Source organism: Odocoileus virginianus, unplaced genomic scaffold (assembly GCF_023699985.2).
Source record: "Odocoileus virginianus isolate 20LAN1187 ecotype Illinois unplaced genomic scaffold, Ovbor_1.2 Unplaced_Scaffold_12, whole genome shotgun sequence".
NCBI lineage: Eukaryota > Metazoa > Chordata > Mammalia > Artiodactyla > Cervidae > Odocoileus > Odocoileus virginianus.
The window spans coordinates 1,024,268-1,046,162 of NW_027224274.1; the positions used below are offsets into that span (position 1 = coordinate 1,024,268).

The window sequence follows — 21,895 nt, forward strand, 5'->3', positions numbered from 1 at the left end:
GTGGCTTTTCTTTTCATTCTTTCAACAGAAGCTTTTAATTTTTACGAAATTAAATTTATTACTTTTTTTTTTAATGGTTAAGTGCTTTTTGTGTCCCACTTAAGAAATTACCTTATCCAGGGACACAAAGATTTTTCCTTAAGTTTTTTTCTAGAAGTTTAGGTCTGCAATCCATTTCAAATTAATCTTTGTATATGACTGTGAAGGAGAAGAGGGTGACAGAGGATGAGATGGTGGGATGCCATCACTGGTTCAATGGATGTGAACTTGGGCAAACTGCGGGAGACGGCGAGGGGCAGGGAGGCCTGGCGTGCTGCGATCCACGGGTTCCCAGAGTCAACACGACTGAGCAACAACAATAATATTGTGTGAGATAAGGAGTGAGGTTCTTTTCTTTTTCTTTTGCCTATGGATAGCCAGCTGGCTCTCGATATGCAAGTCTATTGGACTTCTGCTCTATTTCTATTCACATGCCATTATCACACTTTCTTACCATAGTTTTTTTTTTTCCTTACCCTAGTTTTATAATAATTCTAGACAACAAGTAACCCTTTAACTTTCTCACTTTTCAAAACTGTTTGGCTATTCCAATTCTGTACAAATGTTAGAAACACCATACATATTTCTTCAAAGAAAGCCTGTAGATATTAATTGGGATTGTGTTGAATTTATAGATCAATTTGGAGAGATCTTATTTTACCAATCGAAGTCTTCATGAACACATTACATCTCTCCATTTACTTAGGTTTTCTTCAACTTCACTTAGCAAGATTTTGTAGTCTTCAATGTATAGGTCTTATACATGTTTTGTTAAATTTATTCTTAATTACTGCAAATATTTTTCCTCTTAATTTCAATTTCCAAATGATTTTTATTAATATACAGATTTTTATTTATTGACTTGGTATCTTGCTTGCTAAGTTACGAATTAACTTTGTATCATACTTTCTAAGTTCACTTATTAATTCCAGCAACATTTTTGTACATTCCTCTGAATTTTCTGCATAGAATAGCATGTGGTCTGCCACAGGAGACGCTTCCTTTCTAACCTACATGTTCTTTATTTTTCTTATCCTACTGCATTGCTAGGCTCTTCAGTACAATGCTGAATAAAAGTGGTAACAGTGGATAACTGTTCAATCTTTATAAATTTTTTTTTTTTTTTTTGCAGATGCCTTTTGGCAGGTTGAGTATGTTACTTTCTGTTCCTAGAAGAGTTTTTTTTTTAATCATAAACAGTTGTTGAATTTTGTCAAATCTAGTAATTTGTTAGTATCAAGTGATAAATTCCATAGTTATGAACAAAGAGAATCAGAGATGGAAGGGGAATTGAGGATCAGCTAGTTCAATCACCTACTTTACAGATAAGGAAACACAGGTGCAGAAAGCAGAAATGATATGCTCAAAGTCACAGCTAGGAAAGAAACAGAACTAGGTCTAAAGCCTAAACCTCTAGATGCCTAGACTTGTACTTTTTCTATAGTTAAACTCTGGAAGAAATTAGCTAAAGCAACATATGAAAGTTGAGATGGAATAAAACACAGAGAGAAGAGTTTCTTGGCAGTTTCTGAGAAAGAGCAAAGAACAATGACGGTTTTAACTGAGGCGCTAGGTGTCTAGTTCAAGTGGTAATCTCTATTGTCATTTATCAGGGGGGAGGGTGGTTAAAGAGCCAGAACGCGTTACTCATTCAGTACTAACACAGCTATTCTTTATGAACGTGTAAGAAAATAGGGACTCGCTGAAGGTTTTCAAAGACTACATCAATTTGGCAGCTTTTTTTTTATGAAGCTGATAAACCTAGCTTTGAAATTTTGGTGAGTTTTTTAAAACTATTTGAATTATTTTTATTAGGGAGCTGAATTAGACACAGCCCCAAAGTATCTCGACAACAGGATAAAAGAAAGCAACCCTCACGGAAGAAAACTGACCTGGGAGGTGAGGGCGATGCTTGGCTGAGACTGTAGGAGGTTGGCTTGGCTTTGCTGAGGTAGTTGTGTTAAAAGATTTTGCGCTTGCAGGAGACCTACAAAACACAAACATGTTATGTCCAACATTAAAGATTACATTGAACATATGGCATAAGAAAGTGAAGTGAAAATTTTCAACTGATATCCTGATAGTCCTACTGGTCTTAAAACTCTTAAGGTCTTATCTGCCTACAATTCAGTCTTATTAAGTACAATTTGGGCAAGAAGATACGGAAAAATGTAAAACAGGTATATGTCTTTGGTGTAACCTAACATCTCTGGTTGATCATTTTTTTTTTATTTTAGGAAGGAATGGATGAAAGTGAAGAAGTATTTGAAACACTGAAGAAAAAACACAAAGCTCAACTTCTTAACCCAAAAGTCATTAGAAACTGCTAGTATATGCTGGACCAGAGAACTGCTTAGTTCATGAAAGGGTCAGGCTATCTTATCCGTTAAAAGTGGGATAGGTATGTGTATAACAAAAGATTTTTGAATGATTAAGAAAAAAGGCTAAAAAAAAAAAATGAGGAAGCAGTAATGCACTAATATTCCTTGGGTTGAAGCCTTGATACTCTAATACTGTGTATACTGATTCCATTAACGAGCCCAACAAACATGATTGCACTTTATACAGAAATAATACAACATTTAGCACTAAAAGGCCTTGAAGATTTTTTTGTAACTCCCCAAATTTGTACAGTTTCTAACATGATACCCTCTTTTTCTTAAACTTCAAAAGAAAACCAATGATTGTTAGAAGCATATACTTTCAATGCTCAAATCCTCAGCCCACATTCTTTGAACACATTCCCATGAAAAAACTATCAAAACATTAGAAGCAATTTATCCAATATATGTTCAGCAGTTGAAGAATTTAATTTAGACTTTTGGTCAAACTCACAGTACTCCTTACTGAGTAAGTGTATTGAAAGGCAGGGAGAGATGACTTTCAATAAATGAGGTATGCATGACAAAGTTTTTCTCAACATGAATATTGAGCTTAAAGTTAAATAAAATTTTTAAAAACCACTGTTTTAATGTACAGCTTCCGGGCCAAAGTGTAATAGTTACCATCTGTGTCACACAAGTGGACAGCCTTGGTGTACCACTAATGACCTTTAAGGAGGGGCTCACCCTGCTGGCCCTGGGGCGTCTGTGAGATGATGAACTGCGCTGGTTGCAGGTTGGTTGTTGGATGGACCAATACAAACTGCTGCAGGTTGAGATTCTGCTGTTGAAGTTGTTGCAGTTGTTGCAGATCCTAAAAAAGCAGGATTAAAACATGGATTGGAGATTCTGAAATAAAAGTGCACTTAATCTTAAGGTTCCCAGATGAAGAGTTCTGTCATCCAAATAAAAAAAGAGTCAATATTTGACATTATTATAAACTCTTAACAAGGATGTGCTCTGGATATGTTCCAAAGTGTTTGAAGAAACCTGGAGCTGCAACAAGGACATGCTATTTCTATGAGCGTATATTGTGTCATGACTTAATTTTCAATAGTTAAATGCTTATGGTTGTATCTTTAGCATGTAGAGATGGACATGAGCTTTAAAAATCAAGTGAGAAAAGAATATGTTGTTATTTTAAGTGACTGAATTTCCTCTTGTAGAGCAAAAATTAAGTGTTAAGTCTGAACCTGCCATCAATAAATTAAAAGACGTATAAGTTTGGCACCAGCCTAACTCAACTAGAAAACAATGCATAAACTAAAAAAAAAGCTATCCATATAAAAACCTGATCTATAACATATTAAACTTGCTTATATTGGCTTATTATTTCATAATTTTTAATGTCCTTGCATGAATATTATCTTATTAGAATAATGTCAAGGTATAGTCTCACAACTTAGGCATTAAAAACATTTATTTGGTAATGAAAAAATGGGCAAAATAAAAACTATTACATAATAGTCATAAACATTAGTCTGACATCTGTTCTGTACTTATAGTTTATTAACTTTTTTTTTAATGTTTAGTCAAATTCTAGCTATAATTTAAGCCCATTCTGAGTCTTCTCGGGGGTATAAAACGATTATCTGCATTGGACTCATAATAACTCTTCATACGTTTCACTGATGTGACTACTACTTTTTTCCTCTCCTTGAGATAAAGGTTTCCATTTACTTTTCCTCCCTGGTAGAACTGTCTATGCCTCTCTAAATAAATTTTTATTATCTCTGGATACTCTGCCCTAAAATGCAAAAATTAAAGCCAAACAACGCTGCAGTGCAGTTCTGCGCACAGCTAATCGCCCTGTGGCAGAGATGACCCCCAGTTCCCCTGCACAGGGGTGGCAGCATTCACTGCAGGGCACGAGGGAACGCGTGCCTGCCGTAATTAGCTAATTAAATAAACACAGTGATCCTCTGCTCCAGAAACATGCCAGCTAATTGTTCAAGAACTGCCACCTAATATAAAGTTATTCAAATAATCAGCTCTGTGTTTATAGTACCAACTCAAATAAGCAAACAAGCGTATTATTTCTAGTTCGGTAGTGAAGGTTTCGCCACTCACCTGGCTGATTCAGAGCTTCTCAGGCCTTTGGACGGCCACGCCAACAATCAGAAGGTGAGCCTGCCCGCTAGCCCCCTGCCCGGCCCAGCGGGGAGCGGCCCGCACTCACCTGCGCGATCTGTATGGGCTGAGACAAGGGGATCTGCGTCATGGGCGTGGCGGCGGACGCGGAGATGGTGGCCCCGGCGGCGCTGTGCTGCTGGCTGGCGGAGTGCTGCTGCACGGCGGCCGCCAGCAGCTGCGCCTGGGCCTGGGCCTGCTGGAGGAGCAGCTGCTGCTGGGCTGGTGTCAGCGTCAGCTAGACAAGATCAGGACCAGCAGTTGGAAAGGGTTGACGGAGATGGGCCCCTAACGCAAGCCAGCTGCTTTCAGGTAAGCAACTCCAGTGGTGGTAAACCACAGCTACCCAACTTCACATGGCAAGTATGAGGCTACCATGGTCATCAGTGACCAAGCTACCGTTACTTTCAGGCCATTTACATTAAAATAGTGGTCCTCACTCTGGACTTGGTCACTCAAGCTTGCCCAAGGCCCCAGGGTTCAGGCAAAAAAAGTAATTAGTAAGCAACGAAGAAAAGAATCAATATTGACAGGAAATGAAAAGAAATTTGCACCCAACAGAACAGCAAGTGATTAGTGATATGAATAAGGAACAAGGATGCTGATCTGACCAGGAAAGAACTGATAAAGCCAGCTTCTTCTAATTAGCATGAATCCCTGCCACATTCCATCACTTTCATTATGTTCTAAGACTAAAGATTATGAGGTCTATTTCTTTTCCCAAGTCTCCCTACAGACTCCTCCCCAACAATCTTTTCTGTTACTGAAAGCTTTGGGTCTCTGCAACTTTACATCCTCTTTCAAATATATTATCTCTGTGAAAAAGGTGGTAACAGACACTCTCTTTAGATGCAAATGAATCCCAATGTCCAAGTTTGACAGAAGCTCCAGCCACATGAACCTGGATTCCAAGTGTCTCTTACTATTGTAAACACTAGGCACTCAAACAAAACCCAAACAAGAAAACAGGAAATGTATTTGAAGATCTAAACTTGCCTTCAAAATACAGCTTATTTCAAACACACTTAAAGTGTTAAGTATGTTTTACCTTCTTTTTGGTGACATGTTCTGATCAAATCAAGAAGGAATATTCTGAAGAGCAAGTATGTCATTTAGTGGCATAAACCTTTTTCAAAAAAGGCCCAATACAATTTGTGTATTAGACAGAATCAAAATTAAATCATTCAAAACCCCAATATCCATCAAGATAGATGTTTATAAATATTTTATATAATATGTAAACATATTAATTTATATTGATGGGATTTTGTAAAACAATATATTAATTTATATTGATGGGATTTTGTAAAACAATTCTGCAACGATTCTTAAAAGAGCCTTCCACTGCCAAAACATACTTAACTGAAATGAAGGAAATAAAATATTTTGTAGGTTGATGTGATATGAACTAAATAACAAACAACTCTTCCTTACCACTCCTCTTGACTCCCCCACAAAAGATAATTTAAGACACAAATTTTCAACATTGGAAAATATTTTTAATGGGGCCTCAGAGCAAAGACATCTGAAAAGTAAAAGCTTAACATACTTGCACAGGTCAATTTACTACCAATATTGAAAGAGGCACGTGTACCCCAACGTTCGTTGCAGCACTGTTTACAATAGCCAGGACATGGGAGCAACCTAAATGCCCATTGGCAGATGAATGGATAAGCTGTGGTACATATACACAATGGAATATTACTCAGCCATTAAAAAGAATGCATTTGAATCAGTTCTAGTGAGGTGGATGAAACTGGAGCCTATTATACAGAGTGAAGTAAGTCAGGAGGAAAACACCAATACAGTATACTAATGCATATATATCGAATTTTAAAAGATGGTAAAGATGATCCTATATGCAAGACAGAAAAAGAGACACAGATGTAAAGAACAGACTTTTGGACTCTGCGGGAGAAGGCGAGGGTGGGATGATCTCAGAGAATAGCACTGAAACATGTATACTATCATATGTGAAACAGATCGCCAGCTCAGGTTTGATGCATGGTGCTTGGGGCTGGTGCACTGGGACAACCCTGAGAGATGGGATGGGGAGGGAGGTGGGAGGGGGGATCGGGATGGGGAACACATGTGCACCCATGGCTGAGTCATGTGACTGTATGGCAAAACCACTACAATATTGTAAAGTAATTAGCCTCCAATTAAAGTTAAAAAAAATTTACTACCAATAAAAACAGATGACATTTATTGAACACTATGACATGTCAGACACTGTTCTGAGTTTCACCTACATCATTACTCTTAATCTCTAAAACAATACTGTGAGCTAAGTATTATTAACATCTGCGTTTAACTGAAGGAAACCTGAGGCACAGAGAGATGAATCAGCCAACACAGTAAACTGAAGAGCCGGGATAAGACAGCAGAGGTTTCATTTTAGAACACTATGTGTGTGCTCGGTCACTCAGTCATGCCTGACTCTTTGTGACCCATGGACTGCAGCCTGCCAGGCTTCTCTGTCCACTGGAATTTTCCAGGCAAGAATACTGGAGTGGGTTGCCATTTCCTACTCCAGGGGATCTTCCTGACCCAGGGATCAAACTCATGTCTCCTGCATCAGCAGGTGGATTCTTTACCACTGAGTCACTTGGAAAGCCCCTTAGAACACTATATAGTAATTTAAAATGTTTTTCTTTTATAGGTACCAATCCATTCTTTAACTTCTACTCTGCAGTGATGTTATAACTCCACACTGACAACCACTGATACAATTTCATCACTGTAACTATTCCAACCATGGGAACATGATTCCACTGCATGATGAAGCAACAGTTGAAACATTGGTTTAAAAAAGTCCTTAAGTTTACCCAGAGCCTATCTGCCACAGTAAGAACAAATACACTCATGACAACTCATGAAAACTCATAACAAGAATAGCTCTTTTTTTCAGAGCTGTTTACAATGGAGAGAATTCCTTTAAAGACATATGCCAGGTATAGCCATGTATCTGCTACAGTCAACAGATCTAATCAGATACTAGCCAATGGCAGTTTTGACACAAAGAAAGTTTATTACAAACCTCTCAGTGGAAACTTACCCCAGTTATCTGTCCTCCAGCCAGCATAAGCTGGGTCTGGGGGATGGCTGCCTGCACTGAAGGCTGCTGGGAAGGCTGGCTTGGCTGCTGTGAATCCCCCGATTCTTCATTAGGTTTAGACTGAGGGGGTGGGGGGAGAAAAAAAGATTTAATAATTGATTTTTTAAAAGTACTAATTCCATATCTTAAGATTTAAAACACAGACTTATCTAATCATGAGTTTTCCAAATTCACATTTCCTTTCTTATAAATCTTTGTATTTTCCTAATTTTATGTATTAAGTTTTCAGATTTTTTATTCCCAAACCAGCAAAGCTGCTTAGTTTTTCTTAATTTTTAAAAATTTTCAATAATTCTTCTTAATTTTTAAGAAGAAAAAGTAATTTGGTCTTCCACTAGTCGACAGAATTTTTCATAAACACAAATCCTTAACTCTGGAAATAAGGAGTAAGAATATGTAATAAAATGAAAATATGTAAGAACATATTTTCAACCTATGTTTACACTAGACAGACCCTCTATCTCAACATTTTGATATGTCTTTGGTGGTCAGTGTAATACTTCCCTATATACCATCTCAGAAACTGATTATTTGACCCACTGAACTTTTCAACTAATCTTTTAAAGAACTATAAAAATTCCCCCATCAAATAACAGGGAAATGCTGCTGAGAGGGAAATGCTGCAGCCAAGAGGGAAAGAGAACATGATCCTGAAAGGGGCACTGAGAGAAAATTTTATGGTAATTAAAACTGGTTATGCAGAGTATTAAAATTCTGCCTAGATTTGCATATTTCCCACCACCTGTTTTGGGGACTGCAGCGAGGCTAATTAACATAAAGGCTCTGATTAATTCTGCCAGTCACTGAGAGATAATTACAGTTCAAGACTGTAAACATTCCACAGTGGAGATACAGCCTGTTTGCCAACATCTCTCTAAGGGATAAAAGTTTACCATGGCAACCAAGGCAATTTTCCACCTCCTCTCCCTCAAAAGGGAAGGTCACATTATCTCTTTTTCTTTTCTCTTCTCGTCTCCATGTGTTACTAGGTCCATATTTCACTTGGGTTTCATGGAATGCTCAGTCCAAGGTCTTTAGTCATTAGCAACACTGAAATCAGCCTTCCAGAATACTGTTTTTCTCTCTTGACTGTTAGTTACCTAAACACTATAATGAAAGGAAGCAGCAGGTTGACTGAAGTATTATGGAGTAATGCATAAAAAGTGAACTTTGCATGTTATGCTGAATGGTTCATAGAAACAAAGCACCCAGATTTAAGTTTTGTCTTTAAATTTGATTGTATGAAGCCCATTAATGTTTATAAATAGGTTTAACTGCAATTCTCAGACTCATGACATGGCAGAGCAGAGAAGAACCTTGGCAATCTTCTAAACTCATCCACTTAAATACATACAGTTGCCCCTTGGTATCTACAGAGAATAAGTCCCAGGACCACCTCCACACCCCCAACCCCCTGCCCCAGACACCAAAATCTGCAGATGCTGAAGTCCTTCACAGTCAGCTCTCTGTACTTCCAGATGTGGAACCCAAGGATAGGCAGGGCCGACTGTATAAGAAAAAATGAGCTCCAGGAGGAAAAGTGACTTGCCAAAATTCATACAGCTAGTGAGTGGCAGAATGAGAATTCAAACCTAAGACTTAGGTCTCTCATTCTATTGTTCTTCCCTCTACTATAATGTTTTCCTAAGAAATGAAAAGTGATAAATGGCTGTACAAGTTAGAAACATTTTTACTGAACTTCCAAATAAAACCTTGAAAGTAGACTTTTCTTGTTCACCTTTGGACATTCACAGTGATGTAATATAAAATGGGTTTTTATTAATGGCAATGATTATCATTATTTGAATCTTTATGAGATTCAGTAAGAAAAAAAAGTAATACTTCTAAGTATTTTCATTATAAAATTACTGCATATTCATTATAGAAAATTAGAAAAATACGGTAAAAATGAATAGAAAAATGGATCCACAGTCCCATGTCCCAGCTCACCTGTACATTCAGAGACTGAGCAGCAGCCTGTAAACTTGTTCCAGCGAGCTGGACCTATGAAAGTAAAGCAATTGGGGAAATTCTAATCGAATACTGTTGACATCCATCATTACAGCCTGTCATCAACAAGTTTCTATAAATGTGTGTTTTATTCAGAGCCAAGCATACAAAGAGGTTTACCTTATGAAGTTGAAACTTTATGGAAAAGCTCATAGTACCCCCATCTCCCAACAGAAAATGCTGTCAAAATTTCTTTTCTGGAGATGTTGTCCCACACTAAATTTGCATCAGCAGGCATGCCACACTTGTATTGGACATTCCTTACATTACATTGTTTGTACTCACAGGATACTTAGTTTCTAAAACCTTAACTCATCTTCAACATTGAGTTAAAGAACATAGAAGCGGGCTACTTATAGACATTACTTTTACCCTTAAAAACAATCAGAATTATCTACTCATTCTAATTTCAAAATTTCATGTATATAAAAGTAAAAATAAAAAAAAAAGTAAAAATCTTATATATATATATATATATACACACACACACACACACACACACACACACCCACATAGTCAAGTCCTTAAAATATTTATTGTCATAATTCAAAAATCCTAGCTGAAATAAAGAATCTGTCCTATAAACCACATATGAAAGCCTGTCAGAACAGTTAATAGTAACACTTCACACATTCAAAAAGTTCAAACCATGGTTATATTAAAATAAGGATCATCACGTGGCAACCATGATAATAACAACCGATTCAGGCAACTGTCACTAATTGGTGTTCTAACCAATGGGTGAAATCTAAGGAGTAACAAGATATTTACATACTCTCTCCCCATCTCTCCATAGATATTAATTACAAAGGGTAAAATAGTGGGAAAATCAGGAAGACAAGTGATCACAGTTAAAGCCACCAGTAATGACACATGTCCCTTCTGCTATGATGCACATAGAAGAAAACGGTATTATTTACAGTGTGTTTCCCTCTAGTTCTAATTGTGATGAAACATCAGTCAAATCTAAATGGATGAACACTCTATAAAACAACTGGACTGTTACGTAAACTAGGTGTGAGTAAACGGAAACCTGCCCGAGAACGGCAGCAGTGGGAATTAAAGGTAGGAAACATGGAAAGTGCTGCAAAAGCACTACACAGGGCCCTGGGAACTGCCCGGACACAAACTAAGGGAGAAAAGTTACAGATTACTCCAGGGTTCAAATTTGGAAGACTGAAAAAATTTATCATTAACATGATAATTCCATTTTGGATTTAGCACACAGCATCAAGACTTCCTGAACTTAAAGTTTCTTTGTGAATTTATTTCAATCATGATCAAGTCTTCTAGTATCTCCGTATTAATTATGAGGAAGAAAGTTACCTTTATAGTAGACAAATCTGACACACTACCTTAATCAAATGATCAAATTCAGTACAGAATAATGGGACAAGCTGACATGTATGCTGCTGCTAAGTTGCTTCAGTCGTGTCCAACTCTGTGTGACCCTATGGACAGCAGCCCACCAGGCTCCTCTGTCCACAGGATTCTCTAGGCAAGAGTACTGGAGTGGGCTGCCATTTCCTTCTCCAAGTTGACATGTACATACATAAACAAAATGTATGTGCACAAACACATAAAGCATATATAGTAACATGGTAACAGTTAGTGATACCAGATGAAGAGCTTTTGGCTGAAAACTGTTCTATTGTTATTCAATTTCCCATAGATTTTAAAGTTTTCAAAAGAGAAAGTTGAAAACCAAAAGTGAGAGCATCCCTTTACAACTCCATTTGCCAGCTCCCAACATCCTGTGGGTTTCCCTGCTGGCTCAGATGGTAAAGAAACTGCCTGAAACGCAGGAGACCTGAGTTCAGTCCCCGGGTTGAGAAGATCCCCTGGAACAGACATGGAACAAGGGACTGGATTCAGAATTGGAAAAGGAGTACGTCAAGGCTGTGTACTGTCACCCTGCTTATTTAACTTACATGCAGAGTACATCATGCGAAATGCCAGGCTGGATGAAGCACAAGCTGGAATCAAGATTGCCAGGAGAAATATCAACAACCTCAGATATGCAGATGATACCACTCTAATGGCAGAAAGCAAAGAGGAACTAAAGAACCTCTTGATGAAGGTGAAAGAGGAGAGTGAAAAAGTTGGCTTAAAATTCAACATTCAAAAAATGAAGATCACAGCATCCAGCCCCATCACTTCATGGCAAATAGATGGGGGAAAAGTGGAAACAGTGACAGATTTTATTTTCTGGGGCTCCAAAATCACTGTGGATGGTGACTGCAGCCATGAAATTAAAAGACGCTTGCTCTTTGGAATGGTGAAGCTGAAGCTCCAATACTTTGGCCACCTGGCAGAAGAATTTGGTGAAGAGCTGAATCACTGGAAAAGACCCTGATGCTGGGGAAGATGGCATCACCGACTCAATGGACATGAGTTTGAGCAAATTCTAGGAGACAGTGAAGGACAGGGAAGCCTGGTGCGCTGTAGTTCCTGGAGTTACAAAGGGTCAGACTTGACTTAGCGACAGAACAACAACATTCTTTAAAACGTGGCTTAAAAATTACCCTATGATAAAAATCTTACAATATATGAGATGAGCTAATCATTTATTTCTCTGTACTCATAAGTTTTACCATTCATTCATTCATTTGTTCAACAAATAGTTATTGAACATCTATTATTTTATGTTCATATGTGCTTTTCATTGAACGTCCACCACTAGTACCATGTGGCACTACCAAAATCACTACTGCTGACCTGCACAATTTGTACACTAAACCAGTTCTAGGGTTTATATGAGGTAAAGGTTATATGAGGGTTATATGAGGTAAAGACCAACAAGTTGTGCAAAGTAACGCTTTAACACAGAACTGTGAACATAAATCAAGCAGTTGAGACACATTCCTAATCTGTCTCCCAAATGTTTTCATTGTTTTATTTACTTTCAATTTGCAACCAGCTCCCATATCCCCAAACTCTTGGAGAGTCAATATTTGTTTTTATATTCCTTTTGTGTCTACTTTAATAACATATGGATGATAGATTTAGAGCCTGCTTTAGACTTAGGAGAAATTCATGTAATATAACAGTAAAAAAGTTGAACCCCAAACCAGGATGTTCACAGTCAAGCAAAGCCTCTAAGTGGTTGCCCAAATGTAAATAGTTTGAAATTGCTTTAAAGAAGGAATACGAGCTGTGAACTCAAAGCCTTACACAGCAGGTCTCAGGCAATGGGTGTTAAATCATTTTGGATGACTTTGTAATTTACTATTCAATACTTTCAGTGAGTCACCACAGACCACACTCACAAAAACAGTAACCCAGTTGTAAATATATCTGTTCATAACAAGGAACTCCTTTTCACACAGCTGTGGGGTCAACAGCTATACAGGCAACTAAGTTAAAGGACTCCCTAGTAACCATTCAGAATGACACGGTCAGATGCTGGTAACATCAGATTTAAATCAACTTTAACAGTCCCACATTCTGAAATGACTTTACTAAGCACTAGCATTCCGTGTCTGCGTTTTTCACTCTCTCTCACAGCTGAGCAGAACAACCCACCTGATGGAGATGTCCAAGGAAAGCCTGGGCCTGGGCTGTCGAGATGGCTCCCCCAACGGGCACAGGCTGCTTCTGAAAGTCCAGACCATTGGTTTGTGTGCCTAGGAAGCAAGCGAAATAATATAACTATTGAAAACACCAACACTGGAATGAGCACCAGATTTCTCTCAAACAGGTGCATTTATCAAGTACCTATTTTGTACAAGCATTTTTCTGAGTACCTGCAAGGAGAAAAAGAGATTCAAAAGGATGAAGAAATACAGTAAAATGATTTATCTTCTAAAGACAGGACTGCAAGACATGCACATGGATGCAGATAAAGCTTAAGTAACAAAACTATGAATAATAAATTATAATCATAAAATCATGTTAGTTCAAAAGTGAAAGCAGCAATTAGAGCAAGTGGGGTCAGAACAAACAGGAGACCTAAGGTGGCTTGAAGAAGAGATTATCATCATTACACTGTTGTAAAGACTGGTAGAGACAGAGCTCTGATGGGAGTACCAAGGCTCTCTTCTAGTCTCTCCTTTCTCGATACATGGCTTGGACAGAAGAAATTAACAGGTGACTTTGCCAAGACTGAGATGAATTTACTCTTAAAATGCTTTAATAAACGACAGTAAAAGCAATCATTTAGATAAACAGAATGATCTTACTAATGTACAGATTGCTGCATACATCTAATTAGCAGGGGCCCTGCTATCATTATCATTTTCTAACTGTTACGTCAGTCAGTGCCTTTAACCACTCATACTGCAATCTAATGTAGGAACTGGACTAATTTATGGAAAGACATACCACCCCACTACCCAGAAATACTTTCTAGGAACATACTACATTGTTTTCAAATTACTGTGTCTAGATATTATTTAGAAATAACCAGAATGCTTTGTAGTGAATAAAATATAATGGACTATGGGAAACTGCAAGAATCATTAAGTCACATAAACATAGTAGTGAGCTTCCATTTCCTACCACTGGACTATCTCAATTTCTCTTCCTCAGCCTCCGTGTATGTTGACAGAGCAGACCAGTTAGAAAAGAGCAAGCTAGAAACTTCAGGTAGTATTTCTAAAAGGGGGCTAACTTCTGCCATTATATATTCTAGTTAACTTTGAGCAAATGCATCACTTTAATAGAATTAATTAGGTAGATCACATGACTCACAAGAACTATTTAAGGTTTGAGATAATTATTTAAAAAGTGTACATATATTTCACCTCCTTGAAAAATCTCATAGTGATTGTTCTTATGGTTTTTCCTAAAGTTTCTCATAGATAAGAAATATAGAACTTCTTACATATACATAATTAATGATACTAAGAGTACATGCTTGCATCAAGTAGTGTGAGACACTAGTATGAAATAAAATTTACTTTAAATTCCATAAGCCACATACAGAAGTTTCACTAAAGTTGCACATTTTTGTCAATGGCTGCTGTCTCCATCTCGATGCAGGAAATCACTACTTATGTCAAGATTCTAAGACTGTGTACCATTAGAGAAACAAGCTCAAGATACATTAAATAAATCAACAAGGCCAAAAGAAGATAAGATTTTGAAAAAGAGAGATGAACACATCACCAGTTGAAGTCTTTCAGAAAAAAATATTTCACTCTCAAGGAGACCATGAAAATTCCACATACTGGTTCCATTCTTGAGTTCTCATAAAAATAACAAGCTTTTCGTAAATCACAAAGAAATATACAACACAAATTTGACTGATTTCTGGTGTACAAAGCCTATTCCAGTGGCCTACGCATAATGCTATTTAGTTCTCTGCTCTTCCTCTTGGGGGTAAGGAGGGGTGGCATAAAGTTATGGTATCCAAAGCACGGTATGATCAAAATACTGAGATAACAACTCAGACAACCAGAGATCTAAGATGCAAAGGCACACATTTTTTTTTTTTTTAATTGAAGTGCTGAGGCTCCACTGGGATGTGAGAGGTAGACTAAAGTAGATACTGCATAGAAATCATTCTCGTAAAACATATTCTGAGCTAAAGAAAGGAGAAGGGAACAGATATACACAGGCATACCCTAATCAGACTTCAGTATGAAGACAGCATGGAAAAATAGGAACGCTGGGAGCCAAAACCAAGTGTGTGCCTGAGAAAACAGCAGCACTCAAAGGAGCAATCAGGGAAACTAAGGCTGGGGGAGAAGGCTGAATTACAGATGCAGATTATCATAAGACACAGCACTGAGCTTCAGAAACCCTAAATCCATGGCTAATTCATATCAATGTATAACAAAAACTACTGTAATGATGTAAAGTAATTAGCCTCCAACTAATAAAAATTAAAAAAAAAAAAAAAAAAAAAGAAAAAAAAAAAAAAAAAAAAAAAAAAAAAAAAAAAAAAAAAAAAAAAAAAAAAAAAACATCTAAGACAAGTCATCCTGGGGAATTTAGAATGACAGAGGCCAGAGCTAAAGAACTTGTAAGGTTATCACTAGAACAGTTTACTGAGGTAAACTTCACACCTCCTTATCTCACTGGTGAAGAAACAGAGATTAAGGAATCTTAAGTGAATTGCTCACGATATCTGAGCTAGTTGGTGGAAGGGCTAAGACAAGGAATAGGTTCCTGATTCTGCATAAACTCACTCATCGAGAAAGGGCAGTTGAAATTAGTAAAGTAAAAAGTCAATTAACTAAGAATGGATATATGTATAGATCTTTCTTAATTAACAATGGGGTTACATTCTGATAAAACCCTTCCTAAATTGAAAATATCCTAAGTCAAAAATGCATTTAATACACCTAACCTACAGAATGTCACAGCTTGGCCTGACCTAACTTAAATGTGCTCAGAACATTTTTATTAGCCTACAGTTGGGTAAAATCATCTAACACAAAGCTTATTTCATAATAAAATATTGACTATCTCATATAACTTAATGGAGAAGGAAATAGCAACACACTCTAGTATTCTTGCCCAGAGAATCCCAGGGACAGAGGAGCCTGGTGGGCTGCCATCTATGGGGTCACACAGAGTCGGACACGACTGACGCGACTTAGCAGCAGCAGCAGCAGCATGTAACTTAATAAATAATGTAATGAAAGTGAAAAACAGCATGGATGCATAGGTGCTGAATGGTTATAAGTGTATCGGTTGTTTCCCCTCCCGCTGCTGCCCAGCACCCAAGACAGTATCATACTGCCCCATCACCAGCCTAGGAAAAGATAAAAATTCAAGACTCAAAGTATGGTTCCTACAGAGCCCACAGATTCAAAGTATGGTTCCTACAGAGCCCACAGATTCAAAGTATGGTTCCTACAGAGCACACAGATTCAAAGTATGGTTTCTAAAGAGTCCATATTGTTTTTGCACAATCATAGGCTGGGACTGTGTACAGAGAAAAGGTTGAAGATAAGAGGGGATCTAACTAGAAGATGTAAAGACAAAGAGTCAGAGGAAGCAGTTAAAAAAGTAGGAAAAATCTCCCTCAAGACTAACATCCTCAGAAGCCAGAGAAGAGAAAGCTGCAAGGATGGGGTACTATGATCAAACGGTACAGAAAATATAAGGATTAAGTACTGAGAAAGAAGAAAGAAATGGATCAAGAATTAATGAAATGGGGGAAAACACATAACAGAAATATCAACTTGGTTCTTTCAAAAGAATCATATAACCTAACAAACTTCTGGTAAAATAAAATAAAAGAAGCAAATAATTTAAGGATAACCAAATGAGCAAAATAAAAAAATGTCACAGAAACTAATAAGAAGATATTGTGAACTGATAAAATAAAACTTAAGAGACAGATAACTCTCTAGAAACTTTATCAAGACTGACTCAAGAAAGAAAGAAAAAAAAAAACCCAAGAGTCCACAGCATTTGAAGAAAGTGAATTAGTAGATAAAAATACTCCTGAAAAGAAATGAAAAGTCTAGATTATTTTATTCTGCTTGCTTTCAAAAATTCAAGGAAAAAAGAATTGCAATCCTATACAACATTATCAGAGTGTGGTTTAAAAAAAAAGGAAATACTCCATAACTCATTTTATGAGGCCAGAATAACCTTGATACTAAAACTTGACAAAGTATGAAAAACAAAAATCATAAATATATGAAAATATCCTAAATAATAACAAAAATAATCCAGTAGAATAAAATATTGTGACTAAGATGGGCTTATTTCAGGAATGCAAGGTTGGTCTGGGGCTAAAAGAAATTCAAATAATGTAAGGGGGTAAAATCATACAATCACCTCAAAAGACGGAGAAAAACATTTAGACAAAAGTCAATATCCACTTATGATAAAAATTCTAGATGTAGGAAAAGGAAGAAGCTTCTCTAACTTGACAGAGTGAATGCACTCACTTTAAGATTAAGAACAAGATAAGGATGCTAGCTATTGGAAGGCTTAGTCAGCAAAATAAGGAAAGAAAACAGTAAGCTGGGGTGAAAAAAACAAACTTTCTTCCAAGATAAGTTGATTATGGACATAGAATATTCTAAGGAATGTAACATACAAGATGTTTATCTCTCTCTCTCTCTTTAGTCGATAAGTCATGTCCGATCTCGTGACCCCATGGACTGTAGCCTGCCAGGTTCCTCTGTCCATGGGATTCTCCAGGCAAGAATACTGGAGTGGGTTGCCATTTCCTTCTCCAGGGGATCTTCCCGACCCAGGAATCGAACCCGGGTCTCCTGCATTGCAGGCAGATTCTTTACTGACTGAGCTATGAGGGAAGCCCAACAAGATGTTCCTAAGGACACACGAGATGGCAGAGTAGAAGGATGTGCGCTCATCTTCCCAAAATTACAACTCGCTGCTGAACAACCATTGACAGGAGAATGTTGGATCCCACCAAAAAATGATACCCCATGTCCAAGGGCAAAGGAGAAGCCCCAACAAGACGGTAGGAGGGGCAAAATAGCGATTTAGAATCAAACCCCATACCTGCCAGAGATGCTTGGAGGGCTCAACAAAACCTTTTGAGCACAGGACCCAAGACCCCACAGAGACTGAGCCACACCTGCCTTTGGGTATTTGAGTGTCTCCTGTGGAGGCATGAGTTAGAAGTGGGCTGCCGCAGAGGCAGGGGCTTTGTGTGCGGCAGACCTGGGTCACACAGCCTGTGGCATAAGCCCTCTTGGAGGAGGTCGCCATTAACCCCACCATAGAGCCGCCGAGCAGACAACCCACAAACTGCAGAACAATTATACCAAAGAAATTCTTGCACTGTTAAGAAAGTTCTAGGACCCACAACAGATTTCCCAACCTGGGGATCTGGCAAAGGGACTGAGAACCCCCAGGGAATTTGACTTTGGAGGCCAGTGGGATTTGATTACAGAACTTACACAGGACTGGGGAAACAGACTCTTGGAGGGCACAAACAAAACCTTTTGTGTGCACCAGGACCCAGGAGAAAGGAGCAGTGACCCACAAGAGACTGACCCAGACTTGCCTGTGAGTGTCCAGGAGTCTCTGGAGGAGGCGTGGGTTGACAGTGGCCTGCTGCAGGGTCAGGGGCACTGAATACAACAGTGCCTGTACAAGAATTTTTGAAGGAGGTCCCCATGATCTTCATCAACCCCACCATACTTTAGTCTCAGGTCAAATAACAAGGAGGGAACACAGCCCTACGCATCAACAGAAAATGAGATTAAAGATTTACTGAGCATGGCCCCGCCTGTCAGTAGGAGACCTAGCACCCCCCACAGTCAGCCTCTCCCAACAGGAAGCTTCCATTGGCCTCTTATCCTTATCCATCAGAGGACAAACAGAATGAAAACAACAATCACAGAAAACTAGCCAAACTGATCACATGGGCCACAGCCTTGTCTAACTCAATGAAACTACAAGCCATGCCTTGTAGGATCACCCAAGATGGACCCAAGACGGACAGGTCATGGTGGAGAGTTCCGACAGAGTGTGGTCCACTGGAGAAGGGAATGGCAAACCAGGACTCTAACCTTGAGAACCCCATGAGCAGCATGAAAAGGCAAACAGATAAGACACTGAAGGATGAGCTCCCCGGGTCGGTAGGCGCCCAGTATGCCACTGGAGAAGAGCGGAGAAATAGCTCCAGAGGAATGGAGAGGCGGAGCCAGAGGGAAAACAATGGCAAGCTGTGGGTGTGACCGCTGATGGAGGTAAAGTCCGATGCTGTAAAGGACAATACTGCATAGGAACCTGGAATATTAGGTCCATGAATCAACGTTGGTTTTTCCAGCAGTCATGTATGGATGTGAGAGTTGGACTGTGAAGAAAGCTGAGTGCCGAAGAATTGATGCTTTTGAACTGTGGTGTTGGAGAAGACTCTTGAGAGTCCCTTGGACTGCAAGGAGATCCAACCAGTCCATCCTAAAGGAGATGAGTCCTGGGTGTTCATTGGAAGGACTGATGCTGAAGCTGAAACTCCAATACTTTGGCCACCTGATGCGAAGAGCTGACTCATTTGAAAAGACCCTGATGCTGGGAAGGATTGGGGGCAGGAGGAGAAGGGGATGACAGAGGATGAGATGGCTGGATGGCATCACTGACTCGATGGACATGGGTTTGGGTAGACTCAGGGAGTTGGTGATGGACATGGGTTTGGGTAGAGTCGGGAGTTGGTGATGGACAGGGAGGCCTGGCGTGCTGCAATTCATGGGGTCGCAAAGAGTCAGACACGACTGAGCGACTGAACTGAACTGAACTGAATCAAGGTAAATTGGAAGTGGTCAAACAGGAGATGGCAAGAGGGAGCATCAGCATTTTAAGAATCGGTGAACCAAAATGGACAGGAATGGGCAAATTTAATTTACATGGCCATTTTATCTACTGCTGTGGGCATTCTGAAACCCTTAGAAGAAATGGAGCAGCCCTCATAGTCAACAAAAGAGTCAGAAATGCAGAACTTGGGGTAGTCTCAAGAATGACACAATGATCTCTGTTCATTTCCAAGGCAAACCATTCAATATCATAGTAATCCAAGTCTATGTCCCAACCAGTAATGCTGAAAAAGCTGAAGTTGAACGTTCTATGAAGACCTACAAGACCTTCTAGAACTAACACTAAAAAAAAGATTTCCTTTGCACCAGAGGGGACTGGGATGCAAAACTAGGAAGACAAGAGATACCTGGAGTAACAGGAAAATTTGGCCTTGGAGTACAAAATGAAGCAGGACAAAGGCTAACAGTTTTGCCAAGAGAATGCACTGGTCATAGCAAACACACTCTTACAACAACACAAGAGAAGACTCTACACATGCACATCACCAGATGGTCAATACCAAAATCAGATTAATTAGATTCTTTGCAGACAAAAGATGGAGAAGCTCTAAACAGCAAAAAGAAGACTGGGAGCTGACTGTGGCTCAGATCATGAACTCCTTATTGCCAAATTCAGACTTAAATTGAAGAAAGTGGGGAAAACCACCAGATCATTCAGGTATGACCTAAATCAATCCCTTACAGTGAAAGTGTACAAAAAGATTCAGTGGAAGTGACAAAAAGACTCAAGGGATTAGATCTGATAGACAGAGTGCCTGAAGAACTATGGACGGAGGTTCATGACATTGTACAAGAGGCAGGGATCAAGACCATCCCCAAGAAAAAGAAATGCAAAAAGGCAAAATGGTTGTCTGAGGAGGCCTTACAAATAGCTGAGAAAAGAAGAGAAGCAAAAGGAAAAGGAGAAAAGGAAAGATATACCCATCTGAATGCAGAGTTCCAAAGAACAGCAAGGAGAGATAAGAAAGCCTTCCTCAGTGATCAATGCAAGAAGTAGAGGAAAACAACAGAATGGGAAAGAATAGAGATCTCTTCAAGAAAATTAGAGATACTAAGGGAACATTTCATGCAAAGATGGGCTCAATAAAGGACAGAAATGGTATGGACCTAACAGAAGCAGAAGATATTAAGAAGAGGTGGCAAGAATACACAGAAGAACTGTACAAAAAAGATCTTTATGACCCAGATAACCACAATGGTGTGATCACTCACCTAGAGCCAGACATCCTGGAATGTGAAGTCAAGTGGGCCTTAGGAAGCATCACTACGAACAAAGCTAGTGGAGGTGATGGAATTTCAGTCGAGCTATTTCAAATCCTAAAAGATGATGCTGTAAAAGTGCTGCATTCAATATGCTAACAAATTTGGAAAACTCAGCAGTGGCCACAGTACTGGAAAAGGTCAGTTTTCATTCCAATCCCAAGGGCACTGCAAAGGGGCACTGCCAAAGAAGGGCAATGCCAAAAAATGCTCAACTACCACACAATTGTACTCATCTCACACACTAGCAAAGTAATGCTCAAAATTCTCCAAGCCAGGTTTCAACAGTATGTGAACTGTGAACTTCCAGATGTTCAAGCTGGATTTAGAAAAGGCAGAGGAATCAGAGATCAAACTGCCAACATCTGCTGGATCATTGAAAAAGCAAGAGAGTTCCAGAAAAACATCTACTGCTTTATTGACTATGCCAAAGCTTTGACTGTGTGGATCACAACAAACTGGAAAATTCTTCAAGAGATGGGAACACCAGACCACCTTACCTGCCTCCTGTAAAATCTGTATGCAAGTAAAGAAGCAACAGTTAGAAACGGACATGGAATAACAGAATGGTTCCAAATTGGGAAAGGAGTATGTCAAGCCTGCATTTTGTCACCCTGGTTATTTAACTTATATGCAGAGTACATCACGTGAAATACAGGGCTGTATGAAGCACAAGCTGGAATCAAGATTGCCGTGAGAAATGT

At 38.9% G+C, this 21,895-nt stretch overlaps 1 protein-coding gene across 3 annotated transcripts in view; it reads right to left on the minus strand.

Moving 5' to 3' along the window:
• POU2F1 (POU class 2 homeobox 1) overlaps positions 1-21,895 on the minus strand; it is a 196,256-nt gene that overhangs the window by 41,394 nt on the left and 132,967 nt on the right. For all 3 annotated transcript variants that reach the window (XM_070462735.1, XM_020889221.2, XM_020889223.2), the window contains exons 3-8: positions 13,204-13,304; positions 9,619-9,672; positions 7,609-7,728; positions 4,600-4,788; positions 3,108-3,234; positions 1,932-2,026 (exon numbers count right to left, since the gene is read on the minus strand). In XM_070462735.1, coding sequence (XP_070318836.1) covers positions 1,932-2,026; positions 3,108-3,234; positions 4,600-4,788; positions 7,609-7,728; positions 9,619-9,672; positions 13,204-13,304 — 686 coding nt within the window. The remainder of the gene's footprint in view (positions 1-1,931; positions 2,027-3,107; positions 3,235-4,599; positions 4,789-7,608; positions 7,729-9,618; positions 9,673-13,203; positions 13,305-21,895) is intronic.